The sequence below is a fragment of the Triticum aestivum genome, chromosome 6B, assembly GCF_018294505.1.
Source record: "Triticum aestivum cultivar Chinese Spring chromosome 6B, IWGSC CS RefSeq v2.1, whole genome shotgun sequence".
Taxonomy (NCBI): domain Eukaryota; kingdom Viridiplantae; phylum Streptophyta; class Magnoliopsida; order Poales; family Poaceae; genus Triticum; species Triticum aestivum.
Window position 1 is genome coordinate 690,243,736 of NC_057810.1, and position 21,537 is coordinate 690,265,272.

Consider the following 21,537-nt stretch of genomic DNA (forward strand, 5'->3'; position numbering starts at 1 on the left):
ATCATTCTCCTGATGATGTGAACCCGTTCATCAAATGACAACACATGTCTATGGTTAGAAAAATTAACCATCTTTGATCAACGAGCTAGTCAAGTAGAGGCATACTAGGGACATAGTGTTTTGTCTATGTATTCACACATGTATCAAGTTTCTGGTTAATAAAATTCTAGCATGAATAATAAACATTTATTATGATATAAGGAAATATAAAATAACAACTTTATTATTGCCTCTAGGGCATATTTCCTTCAGGGGGCACCAGTGGGGTGGGGTGGGGGTGAGAAAGAGATAGAAGTGATAGAGAGAAGAGACCACGCGAGGGGTTAAGTGTTCGCCGACCTTTACCGTGAGTCTATCGGTGCAGCTCTTGGTAGAGGTACGAGACCTAGATCTAGGTTTTACACATTTTCCTAGAGAAACGCTCAGTAAAGGATAAAGCACACTCGGAAATGGCAAACATACCGAGAGCGGCACTCGGAAATGACACTCCTCCCTCATCCACTCAAGGAGTAGGCATGGCACAAGGACATCACAAATGATTCCCCATGACACTACCCGACATGATTTAATGTGCCGCCTTGCTAAACTACAATTCCCGGTGATGAAACCCTAGCGCCGCAATAATTTTTTTGAATACTGCGTGCGTCCCCGAAAAATGCGAGGCCGTGGCATGTGCCATGCGGTTGCCCCCTCTTAGAGCACGAGAAGTTTCGAGGACAACGGAGCAACAGGACCAGCATTTCCTACACAAACCGGACACGTTCCATCTCGATACCCAGATACTAGCTCGGAGACGGTGCATTTTACAAGCGGCCTCAGGGGAGGCTTACTCGAAATGCGTCCAAACTTTTACCACACCCTACAGAGGCCTTGTGATGACACCGTGCTAGATCCCAAGCAATCCTACCATCATATGATTTTCCTAGGATTTCAACGGTTGCATTAGGAATGACACCGAGGTACTTTCGGTAACCCGATAGCAGGGCATGCCCCTCCCTCGTCTGTGCAAGGCGTAGGCATGCCACAAGGACATCACAAACGATTTCCCATGCCGCTACTGGGCATGATTTCATGTGCCACCTTGCTGATCTGTAATTCCTGATGATGAAACCCTAGCAGAGCAATAAATTTCTTGAATATTGTGCGCGTCCCTGAAAAATGCGAGGCAATGGAACGTGCCATGTGGTTGCCCCCTCTTAGAGCACGAGAAGTTTCAAGGCCAACCGAGCAATAGGACCAGCACTTCCTACACAAACCGGACACGTTCCCTCTCGATACTCAGATACTAGCTCAGAGACAGTGCGGTTTACAAGCGGCCTTAGGGGAGGCTTACTCGAAACTCGTCCAAACTTTTACCACACCCTACAGAGGCCCTGTGATGACACCATGCCAGATCCCAAGCCATCCTACCATTGTACGATTTTCTGAGAATTTCAACGGTTGCATCAGGAATGACACCGAGGTACTTTCGGTAACCCGGTGGGAGGGCATGCCCCTCCCTCGTCTATGCAAGGCATAGGAATGCCACAAGGACATCACAAATTATTTCTCATGCCGCTATAGAGGCCATGTGATGACACTGTGGCAGATCCCGAGCAATCCTACCATCGTACGATTTTCTGAGGATTTCAACGGTTGCATCAGGAATGACACCGAGGTACTTTCGGTAACCCGGTCGTAGGGCATGCCCCTCCCTCGTCTGTGTAAGGCGTAGGCATGCCACAAGGACATCACAAATAGTCCATCTTCTTAACAAGAGTGTAATGAATACCGAAGCTTACTGCATCCGGACTATCCCACTATTTATATTTAAACATGTCTTGTTGCTTGTCTGTAGGCGAGGTGGGACTAAACTTTGATGGTGGCCTTATCATTACCGGGAGCCACTCTCGGCAACTGCTCTTTTACTGAGAGACAGTCTCAGATAACAACCACTAGAAGATTCATGGTGACTATATGGACTCTTAGTAATGAGAGAAGACCGAAGCTTAATGCGGTTGGAATATTGAACTATTTAAACATGTCATTTTGCTAGTCAGCAGGCGAGGTGGGACTAAATCTTTGCCGAGAGCCACTCTGGGCAAAGATTTGCAATCGTGACCGTGCCGTTAGTCGCCGCCGAATGTGCCCGTGGCAAAACTTTGCCGTGTGTGTGGCTAGATGGCCCTTGGCAAATAGTGCCTTTGCCGAGTATAGCATGTTTGCCGAGCAATACTGTCGGCATTGTCGTGTGTTTTCCGACTTATTCCCTTTGCCGAGTGCCACTCTCGGTGCTCTTTACTTTGTTGAGTGCCCGTGTTTTGGCTCTCGGCGAAGATGCCGACACCCAGCGTATACGAAAATTCCAGTAGTGAGATCGTGATTACCTTAAGCTTGTGACCCTATAGGTTCGGTATAATATAGACATGAACAAAACTCCTTTGTTCAATGACCGATAGTGGAACCGTGGACGTCAATGTCGATCCCTATGATTACACGAATGACATTTGAGTGAAACTTTTGTTATCATGTGATATTCCCTTTGCTTCGCGATACTTCACAAAACCTGAGGTGAGATGTATCAGTATTCTCTTGAGTCATACATATGCTCACTATACCATTCTTCTCGTTACTGGTTTTGTTCTTCTTTCTCGTTGAAATGTTCTGGCATCCCCGTGACATAGTCCCCTATGTCTGGCCAGACGATGATGGATGCCGTCACACCGAGATGGCCCTAAGAATATCTCTCCCTCGTCAGAGGAGAAAATTCCACTCTCGAGCTATCTAGTCCCTTGTCAAACTTCCGGATGAACTTATAAGTTGTTGTTATGATCACCATGTTACAGATGATGTTTGAACAATCCCCAAAGCTCATCGTACGGTAAGAAGTGTAGAATACTCTCATGGCCTAACGAACTAAAACACATATTAACACTCCATGTTATAACAATTGACTTTAGACGATATTATCTCGAAGTATAATAAACAAGTTTGGGTCGATTCAATATGATCGTTCTTCTAACTACTCTCAATGTTGTTTAATGACTATCATTACACTTAATGATATCTTAAGATCCAAAAAACGTGATCAACAGCAATACTTGAGCCAGTCTTAGAGACAAGACTAGAACCTAATTTCACCGCTTATCATTTCACACGTGTATATGAGTTTTCCACTGAATCACACATTTCAGAATCATAGTAGCTAGAGAATAGAATATAAACTCTTAATTATGAATATGAAAATATAATAATATAATATTATTACCTCTAGGGCATAATTTCAACATACACGACAAGGTAAGTAACAAATGTATACAATCTGGATTCTAAACAATGCATAATCCAGCACCGATCTTATTACAGTCCATCAGATGAATGAGGCGATTCCTTATACTCTTTCTTAGTACTTCAGCGACATGATGTTTGGTGGGATGAGACCTTCATTCGAAGCCGGCCGGCAACATCAATTAGATGGTCGGGATGAGACCCCTGCTCGAAGCCGGCAGCATCAAACATTATCTAGATAGTCGGGATTGAAGTGTTGAGTGAGAAGCCACACAATCGTAAGGAATTCGCCGCCCCTGCTGAGCTGACGAGCATGGGATTCCGGGCCGCAGCGCCCGGCAGCATAGAACAACATTTCCAGCCACACCTGAATAATTACTTGCAACAAGTTGGGTACCCTCGATTCCAAATGGAGAAACTCCGCTGCAAGTTCTGTTGCATGCACATCAGCAGCCCAATAGTGTTTTTGTGGACCTGCTTCTTCGTTTTCAGGGGGGGCGTACTCCCACTAAAACAATCAAACATATAAAGGCCAAATAAACAGTTATATGTGAGCGGTTAAAATATTTTAAAAAATGAAGTTGGTACAACTTTAAATTTTACCAAACATATTAGAATCTGAGTAGAATAAAGTTAATGACCATACCTTTCCCTCGTGATCACTGAGGAACCTGCTATGAAAATGTGAAGCAAGCTGCTTTATCTGTTGGATCCTGGAACCATTGGGTCCATCGTTGCGGAATTGTTTCTTCAACATGCCCCACCATTTCTTGGGCGATTTTGTATTTTCTTGGTCCTCAGACCGGTCCTCCAAGGAGTCGCGGGTGCGCTCAAGCCAGGTTTCATCAATATAGCCAGGTAGCATGTCGGGCTTGGTCACTAGCAGGAACATCATGTAATTGGACAACATCTTGACTGTTTTAGCTAGATTTTCTTGATGTCCAACCTCCTTGGATCTAGTAAGGTAGACATCAGTTGCAAGGTGCCAGATGAGGAGGCTCTTTCCAAAGTCAAGGTTCAAACTCAAACTCCAGTGACTCCATCCAGCTTGCTCCTTGCCTAATCCGCTCCTCTCCAGTATTTGTATGCCTCTTGAGTACTCAGGGTCTAATTTGGTCTTGGTTTCCAGAAGCAGCACCGGAAGACTTGTTTCCGAGATGTCTGCGGTGCACACGAAATGTATACTTGTCCACCATTTGTCGAGCCCCATCTTCTTTGCTGCTTTGCTGCCTAGCTCATTCTTGTCACGAGTGCAAAAGTGAAACAGATTATACTGCCCAATGGAGATCCACTGCCTTCTCTTGCTTGCTGATCGAACAAGACGGCGAAGGAATTTTAGCACATTTACAAGCAGACGGGTCCTTTTGAGGCTGCACAGCCAAGCACACATCCATATCGACCCTATGGTTGTCAGCACTGATATGATCTCCAAGGCCACAGCCCCAGCTAACAAAAAATAGGTGATACGAACATCAACCCTACTATAACCATTTTTGTTGCTGAATGAGAAGAGCAGTATGGTGACTATTGTTGCGACAAGAGAAAAGACACGGGTGCAGTAACCGTACCATGTGTGGATCACCCAAGCCTTTGTGTACATGATATCATACATGAGGGATAACTGCATCTCAACAAACTTGTATAGGTCGGGGTCATCTTCTTCCAGAGGATATACCCAAGGAGGACAGTCCACAAGCCAAACATAGGAACCGGCAAAGCATTTCATGCATTGTCCAAGTAGGGAATGAGCTAAAATTAGAAGTTCCTCGTCATTATCATCTTTCTGATTGAGCAAATTGTTCTTCACCGTATCAAAATATTTGTAACCTGGAACATTCTTGTATCTGATTCTGCTTTTGATGCCATCCAAGCTGCCACATCTCAGCGCCCATGTCCTCTCGCCATACTTGAGGACACCGACGGCGAACATCAAGACAGAGGCTGACAGAAGCAACCTCCCAGCACTGGTAACATACTTGTAGAGGACATAGGCAGCTCCCAGTGTCTGCACGACAAGAGTGAGCAGGTGCCGAAGCCAGAGCCGGCTGTCGTCAATGGTGTAGGCGGTGATGCTGTCCGGACCACCCAAATGCACCAACAGGAGCGGCGCCCAGAAGGCCGCGAGCTTGTGCGGACTGGAGTAAGACAGGTGGCCAAGGGCATAGATCGCCGTGGAGTCAGCAAGAAGGTACACCAACCACAGGAGGGCAGACAGCAGAGGGGAGGCAGCTCTCCGCTGCCGACGGATCCCACCGAAGAAGAAGAGGAAAACTTGAAATGTGAAGCTGAGGAGGACCACGATTCGGATCCCCGAGTTGGCCCACAGCTGCACGATCCCACCACCAGCCATTTATTTGCTTGCTCGATCGCGCCCCTCAAATTCTGAAGGAATCCATCTTAGTAAGCATTTTACCTTTACGTATGCATCATCTGCTTGCACGAGCGCAAAAAAAGAGTTTCGGAGAGAGAGAGAGAGATCTCACCTGAGCAGCACCGCGTGCGGAGGCGGGTGGTCGGGCAGCGCCGGGAGATGACGAAGACACCGCGAAGGGTCGCGTCCAGGCGGAACGGGGAAGGAAGATAGCTCTTACTTAGGCCAGCTCCGCCATCTTAATCACCGGCCGGCAACTCGGAAGCGCTAGTTGAGCAGGAGGCAGTGGATGGGCCGGAACGCATACGTGCATGTGGAATTGTGGGTAGTTGGCACTGGCAGGGCTGCATACTACGAACGTTATGTCGTCAAGGCAAGTACAGCATTCGGCTTCCCTTCAGGAGTAATACGTTGCTCAGAATCCGGTCCCTTTCTTTTTCATGATTTTCATACAACGCTAGCCATTTTTTACGAAAAGATTTCCAATCTATTCATTTTCAACCATGACAGTATAACAAGCACAGAAAATAATAAAATTTACGTCCAAATCCATAGACAACCTAGGAACGACTACAATATAGAAGCACTAAAGTATTATTAAGCAAAGACAATCTCGCTGTGACGGCAGCCAAGCACCTTTGCTTTATTCAAAGAAAAAAAAGGAGAAAAAATAGGAAGAAGCAGAGAGCCATGGCGACAGTTCCATCTTTGTTCTTTACTTTGCTCCAGCATCAAAGCAAGGAATTAACCAGGTAGGGACCGGGACCCATGCATAGCAAAAGAAAGCCAACCACAACCAGGCATAATCCATTCGTTAGTACAATCTAAGAGCATCTCCAATAAAAAATGCAAATTTTGGAGATGTAAAAATTTACATCTTAAAAAAGTGTTTTTTTTTGCATCTTAAAAGAAGTGTCAACTCCAACAGAAGATGCGAATTGGAGATGTAAAAGAGCAACTCCAACAGGAGATGCAAAGTAGAGATGTAAAATCCTGAAAACTACCAAAACTACTACTTCATTTCAACAAAGTTCAAACATAAAATTCAACATAGTTCAAACATAAAAACTTCATACATAATTCAACTACTACTAGATGAAACTACTCATCATCGCCGGAGCTGTCGAACTGCTCCCAGCACTCGTCCTTGTCCAGGTCGTCGCACCCCTCCTCCTCCGACTTGATGGGGATCACCGTCGAGGGGCCGGCCTCGTCCTCCATCTTCACCTCCTTCTTCTTCTTCTCCTCGGCGTCATGCTACCAGAAGAACTCATGCTCGGCCTGGACATACCCCGGATGCTCCCGCGCAAACCTCGCCATCGCCGCCTCGTCGATCTTGCCGGGACCGATGACAACCGCCGGCTTCTTCTTCGCCTTCTTCGCCGGAATCTCCTCCATCTAGATGCCCTGCGGCACGAGCATCTCTGCAGCCACCTAGGTCTTGATCTCCAGGAAGTTCAAGTCAAGCCTCAGCTTTCCGGCACACCATACCGCCACGTCGTAGGCACGCGCGACCTTGTGGACGGAAGCAGTGGCGGAGGTAGAGGGTGGACAGGGTGAGCCATGGCCCACCCTGAGATTGGAAAATGGGCTTTATACCATAGGAAAAAAGCTAAAAAAATAAAAGGGAAACATAAAATTACATGTACAATTGCACTATTGGCCCACCCTGGGCCAGTTGGCTAGTTCCGCCACTGGACGGAAGGGTACGTGCCGAGCCAAAAGCGACGGCCGACGTGGGAGAACTCGACTCTGAACTTCCCGGAGGGCTTCGCCCTCACGCCGAAGAACCCCCGTCTTGCTCCTCGGGGTCTTCTTCTGTGCCATGAAAAAAAACAAAGGCGGAGCATGGTCGGGGCGGCGTCCTGAGAGAGGCGGGGTCGGGGCGGCAATAGAGCGGTGCGGAGTAGGCAGTGACGGCACGGGGTGCTACGTCTTGAGCTCGCGTTGGTTTTCCTTGAAGAGGAAAGGGTGATGCAGCAATAGTAGCGTAAGTATTTCCCTCAGTTTTTGAGAACCAAGGTATCAATCCAGTAGGAGGCTCCTCAAAAGTCCCACGCACCTACACAAACAAACAAAGAACTCGCAACCAACACAATAAAGCGGTTGTCAATCCCTTCACGACCACTTGCGAAAGTGAGATCTGATAGAGATAATATGATAAGATAAATATATTTTTGGTATTTTATAATATAGATTGGAAAAGTAAAGACGCAAATAAAAGTAGATAGAAAACTTATATGATAAGAGATAGACCCGGGGGCCATAGGTTTCACTAGTGGCTTCTCTCAAGATAGCATAAGTATTACGGTGGGTGAACAAATTACTATCGAGCAATTGACAGAAAAGTGAATAATTATGAGATTATCTAGGCATGATCATGTATATAGGCATCACGTTCGTGACAAGTAGACCGACTCCTGGATGCATCTACTACTGTTACTCCACACATCGACCGCTATCCAGCATGCATCTAGAGTATTAAGTTCATAAGAACAGAGTAACGCATTAAGAAAGATGACATGATGTAGAGGGATAAACTCATGCAATATGATATAAACCCCATCTTTTTATCCTCGATGGCAACAATACAATACGTGCCTTGCTGCCCCTGCTGTCACTGGGAAAGGACACTGCAGGATTGAACCTAACGCTAAGTACTTCTCCCATTGAAAGAAAGATCAATCTAGTAGGCCAAACCAAACTGATAATTCAGAGAGACTTGCAAAGATAACTCAATCATCCATAAAAGAATTTAGAGGAGATTCAAATATTTCTCATATATAAACTTGATCATAAACCCACAATTCATCGGATCTCGACAAACACACCGCAAAAAGAGTTTACATCGAATAGATCTCCACAAGAGAGGGGGAGAACATTGTATTGAGATCCAAAAAGAGAGAAGAAGCCATCTTACTAATAACTATGGACCCGAAGGTCTGTGGTAAACTACTCACAACTCATCGAAAGGGCTATGGTGTTGATGTAGAAGCCCTCCGTGGTCGATTCCCCCTCCGGCGGAGCGCCGACGAAGGCTCCAAGATGGGATCTCGCGGATACAGGAGGTTACGGCGGCGGAAATTGTGTTTCGGGTGCTTCCTGGATGTTTTCGGGGTACGTAGGCTTATATAGGAGGAAGAAGTACGTCAGTGGCCGCCCAAAGGGCCCACGAGACAGGGGCGCCCTATAGGGGTGGGCGCGCCCTACCCTCTCATGGCCGCCTCGGCTGCTTCTTGGCTTGCACTCCATGTCCTCTATATCACGTTCGTTCCAAAAATCACGCTCCCGAAGGTTTCATTCCATTTGGACTCCGTTTGATATTCCTTTTCTTCGAAATACTGAAATAGGCAAAAAAAACAGCAATACGGGCTGGGCCTCCGGTTAGTAGGTTAGTCCCAAAAATGATATAAATGTGTAAAATAAAGCCCATAAACATCCAAAAGGGGTAATATAATAGCATGGAACAATAAAAAATTATAGATACGTTGGAGACGTATCAAGCATCCCGAAGCTTAATTCCTGCTCGTCCTCGAGTAGGTAAATGATAAAAACAGAATTTTTGATGTGGAATGCTACCTAGCATAATTCTCAATGTAATTTTCTTTATTGTGGCATGAATGTTCAGATCCAAATGATCCAAAATAAAAGTTCATATTGATAAAAGAAATAGTAATACTTCAAGCATACTAATCAAAGCAATCATGTCTTCTCAAAATAACATGGCAAAAGAAAGTTCATCCATACAAAATCATATAGTTAGGCTATGCTTCATTTTCGTCACAAAAAGATGTTCCCAACTTCTATACCCCTGATGACAAGCCAAGCAATTGTTTCATACTTAAATAATCTCAAACTTTTTCAACCTTCACGCAATACATGGCGTGAGCCATGGATATAGCACTATGGATGGAATAGAATATGATGATGGGGATTGTGTGGAGAAGACAAAAAAAGTCTCACATTGACGAGGATAATCAACGAGCTATGGAGATGCCCATCAATTGATGTCAACATGAGGAGTAGGGATTGCCATGCAACTAATGCACTAGAGCTATAAATGAATGCTCAACAAAAGGAAACTAGTGGGTGTTCATCCAACTTGCTTGCTCACGAAGACCTAGGGCATTTGAGGAAGCCCATCGTAGGAATATGCAAGCCAAGTTCTATAATGAAAAATTCCCACTAGTATGAAAAAGACAACCTGTGAGACTCACTATATGAAAAACATGGTGCTACTTTGAAGCACAATATATGAGACTCACTACATGAAGAACAAGGTGCTACTTTGAAGCACTAGTGTGGAAAAAAAGATAGTAACATTGCCCTTTTTATTTATTTTCTTTTTTTTCTTTTTATTTTTTTCCTTTTTCTTTTTTTTTCTTTTTGGCCTTTCTTTTTTTGTTTTTGGGAAATGCTCTAATAATGATGATCATCACACTTTCATTGATTACAACATATGAATTTCAACTCGAAACTAGAACAAGATATGACTCTATATGAATGCCTCCGGCGGTGTACCGGGATGGTGCAATGAATCAAGAGTGACATGTATAAAAAATTATGCATGGTGGCTTTGCCACAAATACGATGTCAACTACATGATCATGCAATGGCAATATGACAAAAGTAAAGTATGTCATGATAATGATGAACGGAACGGTGGAAAGTTGCATGGCCATATATCTCGGAATGGCTATGGAAATGCCATAATATGTAGGTATGATGGCTGTTTTGAGGAAGATATAAGGAGGTTTATGTGTGATAGGGCGTATCGTATCACGGGGTTTGGATGCACTGGCGAAGTTTGCACCAACTCTGAAGGTGAGAAAGGGCAATGCACGGTACCGAAGAGGCTAGCAATGGTGGAAAGGTAAAAGTGTGTATAATCCATGGACTCAACATTAGTCAAAAGAACTCATATACTTATTGCAAAAATTTAGAAGTCATCAAAAATCAAGAATTACGCGCATGCTCCTAGGGGGATAGATTGGTAGGAAAAGACCATCGCTCGTCCCCGACCGCTACTCATAAGGATGCACAAGCCAGGTACACTTCATGTTTCAAATTTGTTACACAACTTTAACCATACATGCATGCTATGGGACTTGGTAACTTCAACACAAGCATTCTTTAAATTCATAATCACCCAACTAGCATGACTTTAATATCACTACCTCCATATCTCAAAACAATTATCAAGCATCAAATTGATCATAGCATCCAGTTCACTTCTTATGATAATTTTTATTATACCCAACTTGGATGCCTACCATTCTAGGACCAATTTATAACCATAGAAAATACCATGCTGTTCTAAAATACTCTCAAAATAATATAAGTGAAGCATGAGAGACTAAAAATTTCTATAAAATCAAGCCACCACCGCGCTCTAAAAGATATAAGTGAAGCACTAGAGCAAAAACTATCAAGCTCAAAAGGTATAAGTGAAGCACATAGCAAATTCTAATAAATTCTAATCAAATAGGATTCTCCCAAAAGGTGTGCACAGCAAGGATGATTGTGATAAACTAAAAAGCAAAGACTAATATAATACACGACGCTCCAAGCAAAACACATATCATGTGGCAAATAAAAATATAGCTCCAAGTAAAGTTACCAATGAACGAAGACGAAAGAGGGGATGCCTTCCCGGGGCATCCCCAAGCTTAGGATTTTGGCTATTCTTGAATATATTGGGGTGCCAAGGGAATCCCGAAGCTTAGGCTCTTGCCACTCCTTATTCCATAGTCCATAAAAGCTTTACCCAAAACTTGAAAACTTCACAACACAAAACTCAACAGGAAATCTTATAAGCTCCGTTAGTGAAAGAAAATAAAACCACCACATAAGGTACTGTAATGAACTCATTATTTATTTATTTTGGTGTTAAACCTACTGTATTCCAAGTTCTCTATTGTTCATACGCTTACATACTAGCCATAGATGCATCAAAATAAGCAAACAACACACGAAAAACAGAATCTGTCAAAAACAGAACAGTCTGTAGCAATCTGTAACTACCGCAAACTTATGGAACTCTACAAATCCTACCAAAATAGGAAGTACTGGACAATTGTTTTATTGATCAGCAGAAAAAAGGATCAATGCAAAAGCACGTTTCTTTGATTTATTGAATTTTTCTCGTGAGCGCAAAGTTTCTATTTTTCAGCAGAATTAAATCAACTATTATCATAGGTTATCCTATAGGTCTACTTGGCACAAACACTAATTAAAAGATAAAAGCACATCTAAACATAAAGTAGATGCAAAGTTTATTACTAAACAGGAACAAAAACAAAAAACACAAAGAAAAATTGGGTTGCCTCCCAACTAGCGCTATCGTTTAATGCCCCTAGCTAGGCATAAAAGAGAAGATAGATCTAAGTAGTGCCATCTTTGGCATTGATTCATACGTAGCTCGCATGATAGATTCATAAGGTAATTTGACTTTTTTTCTTGGAAAGTGCTCCATGCCTTTCTTTAATGGAAATTGGAATCTAATATTCCCTTCCTTCATATCAATAATCGCACCAATCATTCTAAGGAAAGGTCTACCAAGAATAATAGGGCAAGAAAGATTGCAATCTATATCAAGAACGATAAAATCTACGGGCACCAAATTTATATTTGCAACAATGAGAACATCGTTGATCCTTTCCATTGGCTTTTTAATGGTGGAATCCGCAAGGTGCAAATTTAAAGAGCAATCATCAAGATCATGGAAACCTAGAATATCACATAAAGTTTTCGGAATCGTGGAAACACTAGCACCTAAATCACACAAAGCAAAACACTCATGATCTTTAATTCTAATTTTTATAGTAGGTTCCCACTCATCATTAAGTTTTCTAGGTATAGAAGATTCCAGATTAAGTTTTTCATCATAAGATTGCATCAAAGCATCAACGATATGTTTGGTAAAAGCTTTATTTTGACTATAAGCATGAGGAGAATTAACAACGGATTGCAACAAGGAAATACAACCTTCTAAAGAACAATTATCATAATCAAATTCCTTGACATCCGAGATAGTGGGTTCAATACTATTTAGAGTCATGACCTCTCCAATCCCACTTTTACCAAATTTAGTATCAAGATCTAAAAACTCCGAATTCTTGGGACGCCTTCTAATTAAAGTTGACTCATATCCAGTCCCATTATTATCAAGATTCATATTGCAAAACAAAGATCTAATAGGAGACACATCAATAACTTTAAGATCCTCATCATTATTTTCATCTAACTTTTCTGGTTTGGCAGCCATCTTATTGACTAAGGTGGCATGCTTATCAGAAATTTTGGCTATAGCATTTTCAAGCCGGGTAATTTGAGAGTTCACACCATAAAATTCTTTATCCATATCATCAAGCTCCTTATTCATAAAACTCAAAACCCCTTTTTGTTCTTTAAGCTCTTTTCTAAAGAAATTATTATGCTCAAATTGCAAATTAATAAAGCTTCTAATATTTGATTCAATCTCATCCATCCTTGTAAGAAGGAGGTCGGTACTCTTAGGCAAAGCCATACGGACAAATAGGCACACAAGCAAACAGAAAAAGGCAAGCAAAAGAGAGAGATTGGGAAAGAGAGGGAAAATAAAACGGCAAGGGTGAAGTGGGGGAGAGGAAAATGAGAGGCAAATGGCAAATAATGTAAATGCGAGGGAGATGGGTTTGTGATGGGTACTTGGTATGTCTTGACTTGAGCGAAGACCTCCCCGGCAACGGTGCCAGAAATCCTTCTTGCTACGTCTTGAGATTGCGTTGGTTTTTCTTGAAGAGGAAAGGGTGATGTAGCAATAGTAGCGTAAGTATTTCCCTCAGTTTTTGAGAACCAAGGTATCAATCCAGTAGGAGGCTCCTCAAAAGTCCCACGCACCTACATAAACAAACAAATAACTCGCAACCAACGCAATAAAGGGGTTGTTAATCCCTTCATGACCACTTGCGAAAGTGAGATCTGATAGAGATAGTATGATAAGATAAATATATTTTTGGTATTTTATAATATATATGCAAAAAGTAAAGATGCAAATAAAAGTAGATTGAAAGCAAATAAGATAAAAGATAGACCCGGGGGCCATAGGTTTCACTAGAGGCTTCTCTCAAGATAGCATAAGTATTACAGTGGGTGAACAAATTATTGTCAAGCAATTGATAGAAAAGCGAATAGTTATGAGATTATCTAGGCATGATCATGTATATAGGCATCACATCCGCAACAAGTAGACCGACTCCTGCCTGCATCTACTACTATTACTCCACACATCGACCGACTCCTACCTGCATCTAGAGTATTAAGTTCACAAAGAACAGAGTAACACATTAAGCAAGATGACATGATGTAGAGGGATAAACTCATGCAATATGATATAAACCCCATCTTTTTATCCTCGATGGCAACAATACATATGTGCCTTGCAACCCTTTCTGTCACTGGGTAAGCACACCGCAAGATTGAACCCAAAGTTAAGCACTTCTCCCATGGCAAGAAAGATCAATCTAGTAGGCCAAACCAAACTGATAATTCGAAGAGACTTCCAAAGATAACTCAATCATACATAAAATAATTCAAAGGAGATTCAAATATTTCTCATAGATAAACTTGATCATAAACCCACAATTCATCGGATCTCGACAAACACACCGCAAAAAGAGTTTACATCGAATAGATCTCCACAAGAGAGGGGGAGAACATTGTATTGAGATCCAAAAAGAGAGAAGAAGCCATCTTGCTAATAACTATGGACCCGAAGGTCTGTGGTAAACTACTCATAACTCATCGGTAGGGCTATGGTGTTGATGTAGAAGCCCTCCATGGTAGATTCCCCCTCCGGTGGAGCACCGGCGAAGGCTCCAAGATGGGATCTCGCGGATACAGAAGGTTACGGTAGTGGAAATTGTGTTTCGGGTGCTCCCTGGATGTTTTCTCGGTACGTAGGCTTATATAGGAGGAAGAAGTACGTCGGTGGCCGCCCGAGGGGCCCATGAGACAGGGGGACGCGCCCTATAGGGGTGGGCGCGCCCTACCCTCTCGTGGCCGCCTCAGCTGCTTCTTGTCTTGCACTCCAAGTCCTCTGGATCACGTTCGTTCCAAAAATCACGCTCCCAAAGGTTTCATTCCGTTTGGACTCCGTTTGAGATTCCTTTTCTTCGAAATACTGAAATAGGCAAAAAAAACAGCAATGCAGGCTGGGCCTCCGGTTAGTAGGTTAGTCCCAAAAATGATATAAATGTGTAAAATAAAGCCCATAAACATCCAAAAGGGGTAATATAATAGCATGGAACAATAAAAAATTATAGATACGTTGGAGATGTATCACGGGGCGGCAACGACATGGGACGGAGCTGGGCGCGGCGGTGTGTGACGCCCCCGACTCAATCGTGCACTAATCATACACGCAAATGCACGCCATCAAGATCGGAGACTCGCGGGAAGATACCACAACACAACTCTAAGACACAAATTCAATCATAAAGCTTTATATTATAAGCCAGGGCCATGAAGGCTCGAATACAGAAGTCAGCGGAAGCAACAACATCTGACTACGGACATAAGTAAACAAGTTTGCCTTAAGAAGGCTAGCAAAACAATGATAACTAGATTCAAAAGGCGCATGCCTTCTTCCTGGGAGCCTCCTACCTACTCCTGGTCGTCGGTGGTCTCCACGTAGTAGTAGGCTCCATCGGGGTAGTAGTAGTCGTCAGCAGGATCAACTGGCTCCTGGGCTCTGTCATCTGATCACAACAATCCTGTAAAGGGGAAAAGGTAGCAAAGCAACCATGAGTACTCATCCAAAATACTCGCAAGACGTACATCAGATCTATGCTAAGTATGCATCAGTATCAAAGGGAAGGGGCTGTATCTGTGGACTGTACAGCAGAAATGCCAGAATGAAGGGGAAGGCCTAGCCTATCAAAGACTAGCATCTTGCATATATAATAGCAAATCCCAGAGACCTTTCCTCGTCAACCCCACGAGGAAGCGATCCTGGAGCCATCATATCCAATTAGTGTCTCAAGTATCCAGTTCTAGTTGTAGTAGATCGAGATACAACTCTGAATGTCCGTTACTATGGACGCGGCTATTCAAATAGATAAAATTCCCTGTAAGGGTGCACCAACTTACCCAACACGCTCGATTAAGTCAGGCCATACACACTTTCAGGTCATGCCCGGCCTCGGCTGATCGACACGCCGTGATCCTACCTAGGCTCAACAAAGATGTCAGCACACTAGTCTAAAATCCTAAGTGCGAAGGGGTCGTGGGCCAATCACCCTAAGCATTCCTGCATGTTGCGAGGACGGCCGAGATTAGTCCTGGCTACCTCTTTATACAAAGCAGGTGCTTACGCGGACCACCCGGGTGCGTGCCGTTCAACTATGACGTCTGTAGAGCTTTCAGAAGAATCATACGATGCCGAGTGCCAATACTTATTCCCGCGTCGTGGTTAGTGCGAAAAGGCCAGAGGCCTACTCAGATCACATATCCAAAACGCTAGTGCATTGGGAGCTCGCAGAGACGATTAGTGATCTTGTTACCCCGTCTCGCGGACTTACGGCAAGGGTCAGGCCCATCCCTCTCCTGGGCGGTCTACCTGCCCGATCGTGACACGTAATTATCTTGCGGGTACCCTCATGGTCAACCCGGCTTCACATCTCTCACGGGTACCCCTCGAGGTCGACCCGACTTCAACAAGGGACTGAGGTAAAGACATGGTAATCATGTGTCCATAACATCAAGGGGGAAATCCGAGGAATCACCCTCCATGGATTTCTACTCGATGTGACCGTCAAGGTGACCTTGGAGGAATCACCCTCCAAGGGTTCACACTTGAGGTAAAATGTCAAGATGAACTTGCAGGAATCACCCTCGGTAGGTTCATGGTTGAAGAGTTGCACGACAGAGACATCATCGGGAGTGGTTAGTGAGGAATCACCCTCGGTTAACCACACTCGATGTGTTGCACTATAGAGATATCATGGTAAGTGGGATACGAGGCATCACCCTTGGCACTCGATAGTAGCTCTGCAGAGTCATACAACTAAGGGGGTGATGGTGTGTGTTCGGTCTCTGCACATCTATCACATTGATCGAAACATCCAGAAGCAAAGCATGGCAACACAGACAAGGGTGCGGGCCAATGATGGATCACTAACCAACCTATACTAAGCATATAGGATAACAGGTAAAGTAACAATAGCAGGTTACAGAAACAAGCTATGCATCAGAATATGAGCTATCGAATAACAATAGAAAAATCTAATGCACGCATGAGAGAGAAAGAATGGGTGATATAGGAATGATCAAGGAGGTTTTGCTTGCCTGGAAGCTCTGCAACAAGTGGCTGAACATCTGCGGCGTAGTTATACACGGTGGTGTCAGCATCGGTCTCGGGGTCTACCGAGAGAAGAGGGGGAAGAAACAATAAATACAAGGCAAACAAATGCAGCACGATGCATGACATGGCAATATGCTATGCTAGGGGTGACCTGATGCCGCTTGAACTACGTCGGTATTTCCCCAATCTTTAGATTTTGTGTGCACATCTTGTGCCACGGGAAAGCTACTTTTGAGGCCCTTGCACCTCAAAATACAAGTTGAACCACTTCAGTTCCTTGAACGTATTCAAGGAGACATTTTTGGTCCCATTCAACCATTATTTGGACCTTTCAGGTATTTCATGGTTCTGACTGACGCATCTACACGATGGCCACACGTGTGCCTTCTATCCACACGGAACCATGCATTTGCTAAGATAATGAGGCAAGTCATTAAGTTGCAAGCTCATTATCCTGATAGTCGAATTAAATCAATTCGAATGGACAATGTTGCAGAATTCTCCTCACAAGCTTTCAATGATTATTGCATGGCTTTGAGGATGGAAGTTCAGCACTCTGTTCCATATGTCCATACAAAAATGGTTTGGCCAAATCATTGATTAAGAGGATCAAACTCATCGCAAGACCTTTCTTGACGAATTGCATCTTGCCAACCTCTTGTTGGGGTCACTCTGTTTTACATGCTGCTGACTTGATACAATTGAGGCCGACTACATATCACGGTTCCTCCCCTCTGGAATTGGTATGTGGAAATCCTCCTGGCATTTCCCATCTGCGTAAGTTCGGATGTGTTGCATACATCCCGATCTCACCACCACAATGGATATCTATGAGCCCACACAGGAAGTTGGGGATCTATGTGGGTACAAATCGTCGTCGATTATCAAGTACCTGGAACCCCTAACTAGGGATCTATTCACATTACGTCATGCTGATTGCATATTTAATGAGGAAATTTTTCTGGCATTAGGGGGAGATTTCAAGTACAAGAAAGAATGCCCAAAAATTGATTCGAATGCTCATGCCATTTCATCCTCTGATCCACGTACCCAAGAGATCGAACTTCAAGTTTGGAAGATCATTAATTTGCAACATCTTGCAAATAATCTACCCAATTCATTTACTGATCTGAAAGGTGTTACAAAATCCTTAAATCCGGCCAGAAACGCGCCAGAAAGAGTGGAGGTACCAATAAAAACCACTCAACTCCCTATTCCTAAAAAGAGGGGGAGTAGTACGGCCTCTGACCTGGAACATGCTTCTAGCAAGTAGCAAAAGAAACCGAGGAGAAAAACCTCGGAGTCAGTAAATGCAGGTCAACTCAACATTGACAAACACCTAATGGGTAGTATACACCCAGTGGAAGGGCAACCTCCATAGCCCAGCTCCAGTGTGCACAAACTGGCTGGGACTTCGGAACACCCAGACTCAATCGTATTGGGAAATCACGAAGAGTCACTAGGGGTTTAGGAAATTTCCATTAGCTATGTTGATTCTAGAGAATTATTTGACTGTAAGTCTACTACTGTCGACATATATTTTGCTGAAAAGATTGCAGATACCCTTCTCACTGATCATGATCCAAGATCTATCGTTGAGTGCCAAAAGCGCTCCGACTGGCCTAAATGGAAGGATGCAATCCAAGCAGAAATTGCCTCGCTTAAAAAAATAAAGGTATTCACTAAAGCCATCCCTACACCTCCCAATGTTTTCCCTACGGGATTCAAATGGGTTTTCCTCCGAAAACGGAATGAGAACAATGAGTTGGTACAAGACATAAAGCATTACATGTAGCACAAGGTTTTATTTTGTTTTCGTTTCCGTAAGACTACAATGAGGTGGTAAGATGAAGCCTTGTGTTACAAGTCTTGCTTTATATCTTGCTAGCACAAGGTTTCACACAGAAAACCAGCATTGATTTCACTGAAACATATTCTCCACTTTTTGATATCTTATATCCTTGGCAGTGCAAAATCGTCTATCTATGCAATTGATGGACGTCTTGATCGCATATCTTTACGGGTCACTAGATTCAGACATATATATGAAGGTTCCTAACGGAATCTCTGTCCTAAACAAAAGTGCAAAATAAGTCATTATATATATGGCTTAAGGCAGTTGGGACGGATGTGGTACAACCGACTCAGTGAGTTCCTTCTTCAAAAATGGTTACTCCAATAGTGTTGATTGCCCATGTGTCTTCATCAAGAAGTCCTCTACATGATTTTGCATCATTTTTGTGTACGTTGATGATCTCAACATCATTGGCAACACACCAGACATTGATGAAGCATGCAATCATCTAAAGATGGAATTTAAGATGAAGGATTTGGGTAAAACCAAATTTTGCTTAGGTATTCAACTTGAGCACCTTCCCTCGGGAATCATGGTACACCAATCTGCTTATATCCAGAAAATATTGGAGAAATTCAATATGGACAAATCCTATCCATCTAAAACTCCCATTGTGGTCCGATCTCTAGACGTGGAGAAAGATCCGTTCAGACCAAGGGGTGATGGAGAAGAGGTGTTGGGACCTGAAGTTCCATACCTCAGTGACGTTGGAGCGCTTATGTATCTTGCAAATTGCACAAGACCTGATATTGCATTTCTTGTGAATTTACTTGCTAGACATAGCGCAGCTCCCACCAAACGTCATTGGTCTCGAGTGAAGAATCGTTTGACGCTACAAAAAAGTTTGGGCATCGGAACAGCAGACCCCCTTTAGTTTTGAGACTAGTCACAGTGGGAAGTAACTTAGACTAGTAACATGCATATTTTACTAGTCTATATTACTACCTTTATAGTGGTGTCATGCAACACTTCATTTATTAGGATATAGACTCATCTTGCATTGATATGTGTGATGTTACTCATCCTACTAGTAACTAGCTATGTTATCACATGACTCTTTTTTCTTCATTAGTTACTTGCCACATCATTTATTTTGCCTAGATATGTGTGATGTTACCACCTATGTTACTCCCACTATGGGTAATCTGAGGCTGGCCATAGTGGGGAGTAGCTTGTACTAGTGTCATGCATATAACACTATCTAAGTTACTACTTCTATAGTGCAAAGTAACATAGTAGTAGTGTCATAGGTGGCTTCATTTATTAGCTTGTAGACTCATCCTTTCTCGGAAAATGCTATGTTACAATAACATATTACTACCTCATTTTTATTTACTCCGCATATTAGCTTTGGTTAAAGTCAAGTTCTGTAAACTTTGACAAAGTTTATAAACAAAAATATTAACATGTACAATAACAAATCAATACGGTTAAATTTATTATTGAATGTACTTTCACATCATACATATTTTTCATGGTAAATATTTATATTCTTTTCTATAGACTTGATAAAACTTTACGGAGTTTGACTTCAATCAACTCTAACATGCAAAGTAAATAAAAACGGAGAGAGTATGTTACTCTAAACACCTCTCTTCATTAACTACATTTCATGTAAGCAAAACTTTATTAGAGTGCGCTATATCGGAAATGCAATTTGGTGGCCGAGCTACCTGCAGGCCGTTATCACATCCATCTATGCTCGTCGTGATCAGCACCGAGCGACCGTATTTTTAGTAGAGGCCGCTGTACAGTGCCCGTATTTCCTGGGAAATAAATAGTGCACTAGTAGAAAAGGGGGCAATGGTCCAGGCAAGGTCAGCCCATTAGTCCCGGTTCAATCCAGAACCAGGACCAATAGGGGCATTGGACCCGGTTCGTGAGCCCCGGGGGCCGGTCGGGCCACGTGGGCCATTGGTCCCGGTTCGTCTGGACCTTTTGGTCCCGGTTGGTGGGACAAACCGGGACCAATGGGCCTCGCTCCTGGCCCACCACCATTGGTCCCGGTTGGAGGCATGAACTGGGACCAAAGGCCGCCCATTAGTCCCGGTTCATACCACAAACTGGGACTAAAGGGTTGGTCCTCGTTGCGGCCAGAGTTTAGTCCCACCTTGCCAACCGAAGGGGGCTCACACCGGTTTATAAGCCCCTCCCTCTCTACCTTGTTGAGCTCCTCTGAAAATGAAAATAGATGCCCTTATACAGGGAATTTGACCTAAATTCATACTGAATTTCTCTGAAGTTAGTAGAAATTTATTATGAATTTAGGTTGAATTTTCTCTATAAGCGCATCTATGCTCATTTTTTTAGTAAGGTTAATCATAACTATTTTTTCTTCTATTTATTTCTGAGTAGTTTTTTATATATATGATTTTCTTTTCTGCTATATTTATTTTTTTTCTATTTATTTCTGAGTGGTAATAAGTCATTAAAAATAAGCATCTATGCTCATTTTTTTAGTAAAGTTAATCACAACTATTTTTTCTTCTATTTATTTCTGAGTAGTTTTTTATATAGTCTTTTTTCTTTTTTGCTATATTTATTTTTTTCTATTTATTTCTAAGTGGTAATAAGTCATTAAAAATAAGCATCTATGCTCATTTTTTTAGTAAAGTTAATCACAACTATTTTTTCTTCTATTTATTTCTGAGTAGTTTTTTATATAGTTTTTTTTCTTTTCTTCTATATCTTTTTTTATAA

At 42.8% G+C, this 21,537-nt stretch overlaps 1 protein-coding gene across 1 annotated transcript; it reads right to left on the reverse strand.

Annotated features, from left to right (window-relative positions):
* Positions 1–3,357: 3,357 nt before the first annotated feature.
* LOC123134904 (uncharacterized) lies at positions 3,358–5,632 on the reverse strand. The gene is made up of 2 exons (XM_044554053.1): positions 3,914–5,632; positions 3,358–3,775 (listed from the first exon to the last, which is right to left on the reverse strand). Exons 1-2 carry the CDS (start codon positions 5,615–5,617, stop codon positions 3,491–3,493), a joined length of 1,989 nt encoding a protein of 662 aa, XP_044409988.1. The 5' UTR covers positions 5,618–5,632; the 3' UTR covers positions 3,358–3,490.
* Positions 5,633–21,537: the final 15,905 nt, after the last annotated feature.

What these genes read in the sequence shown, in the direction of transcription:
- LOC123134904 (XM_044554053.1), bottom strand. Translation starts at nt 5,617, where the DNA reads ATGGCTGGTGGTGGGATCGTGCAGCTGTGGGCCAACTCGGGGATCCGA. An exon ending in TCAGTGATCACGAGGGAAAG is followed by an intron (nt 3,776 to 3,913) that starts GTATGGTCATTA and finishes TGATTGTTTTAG; the next exon opens with TGGGAGTACGCCCCCCCTGA.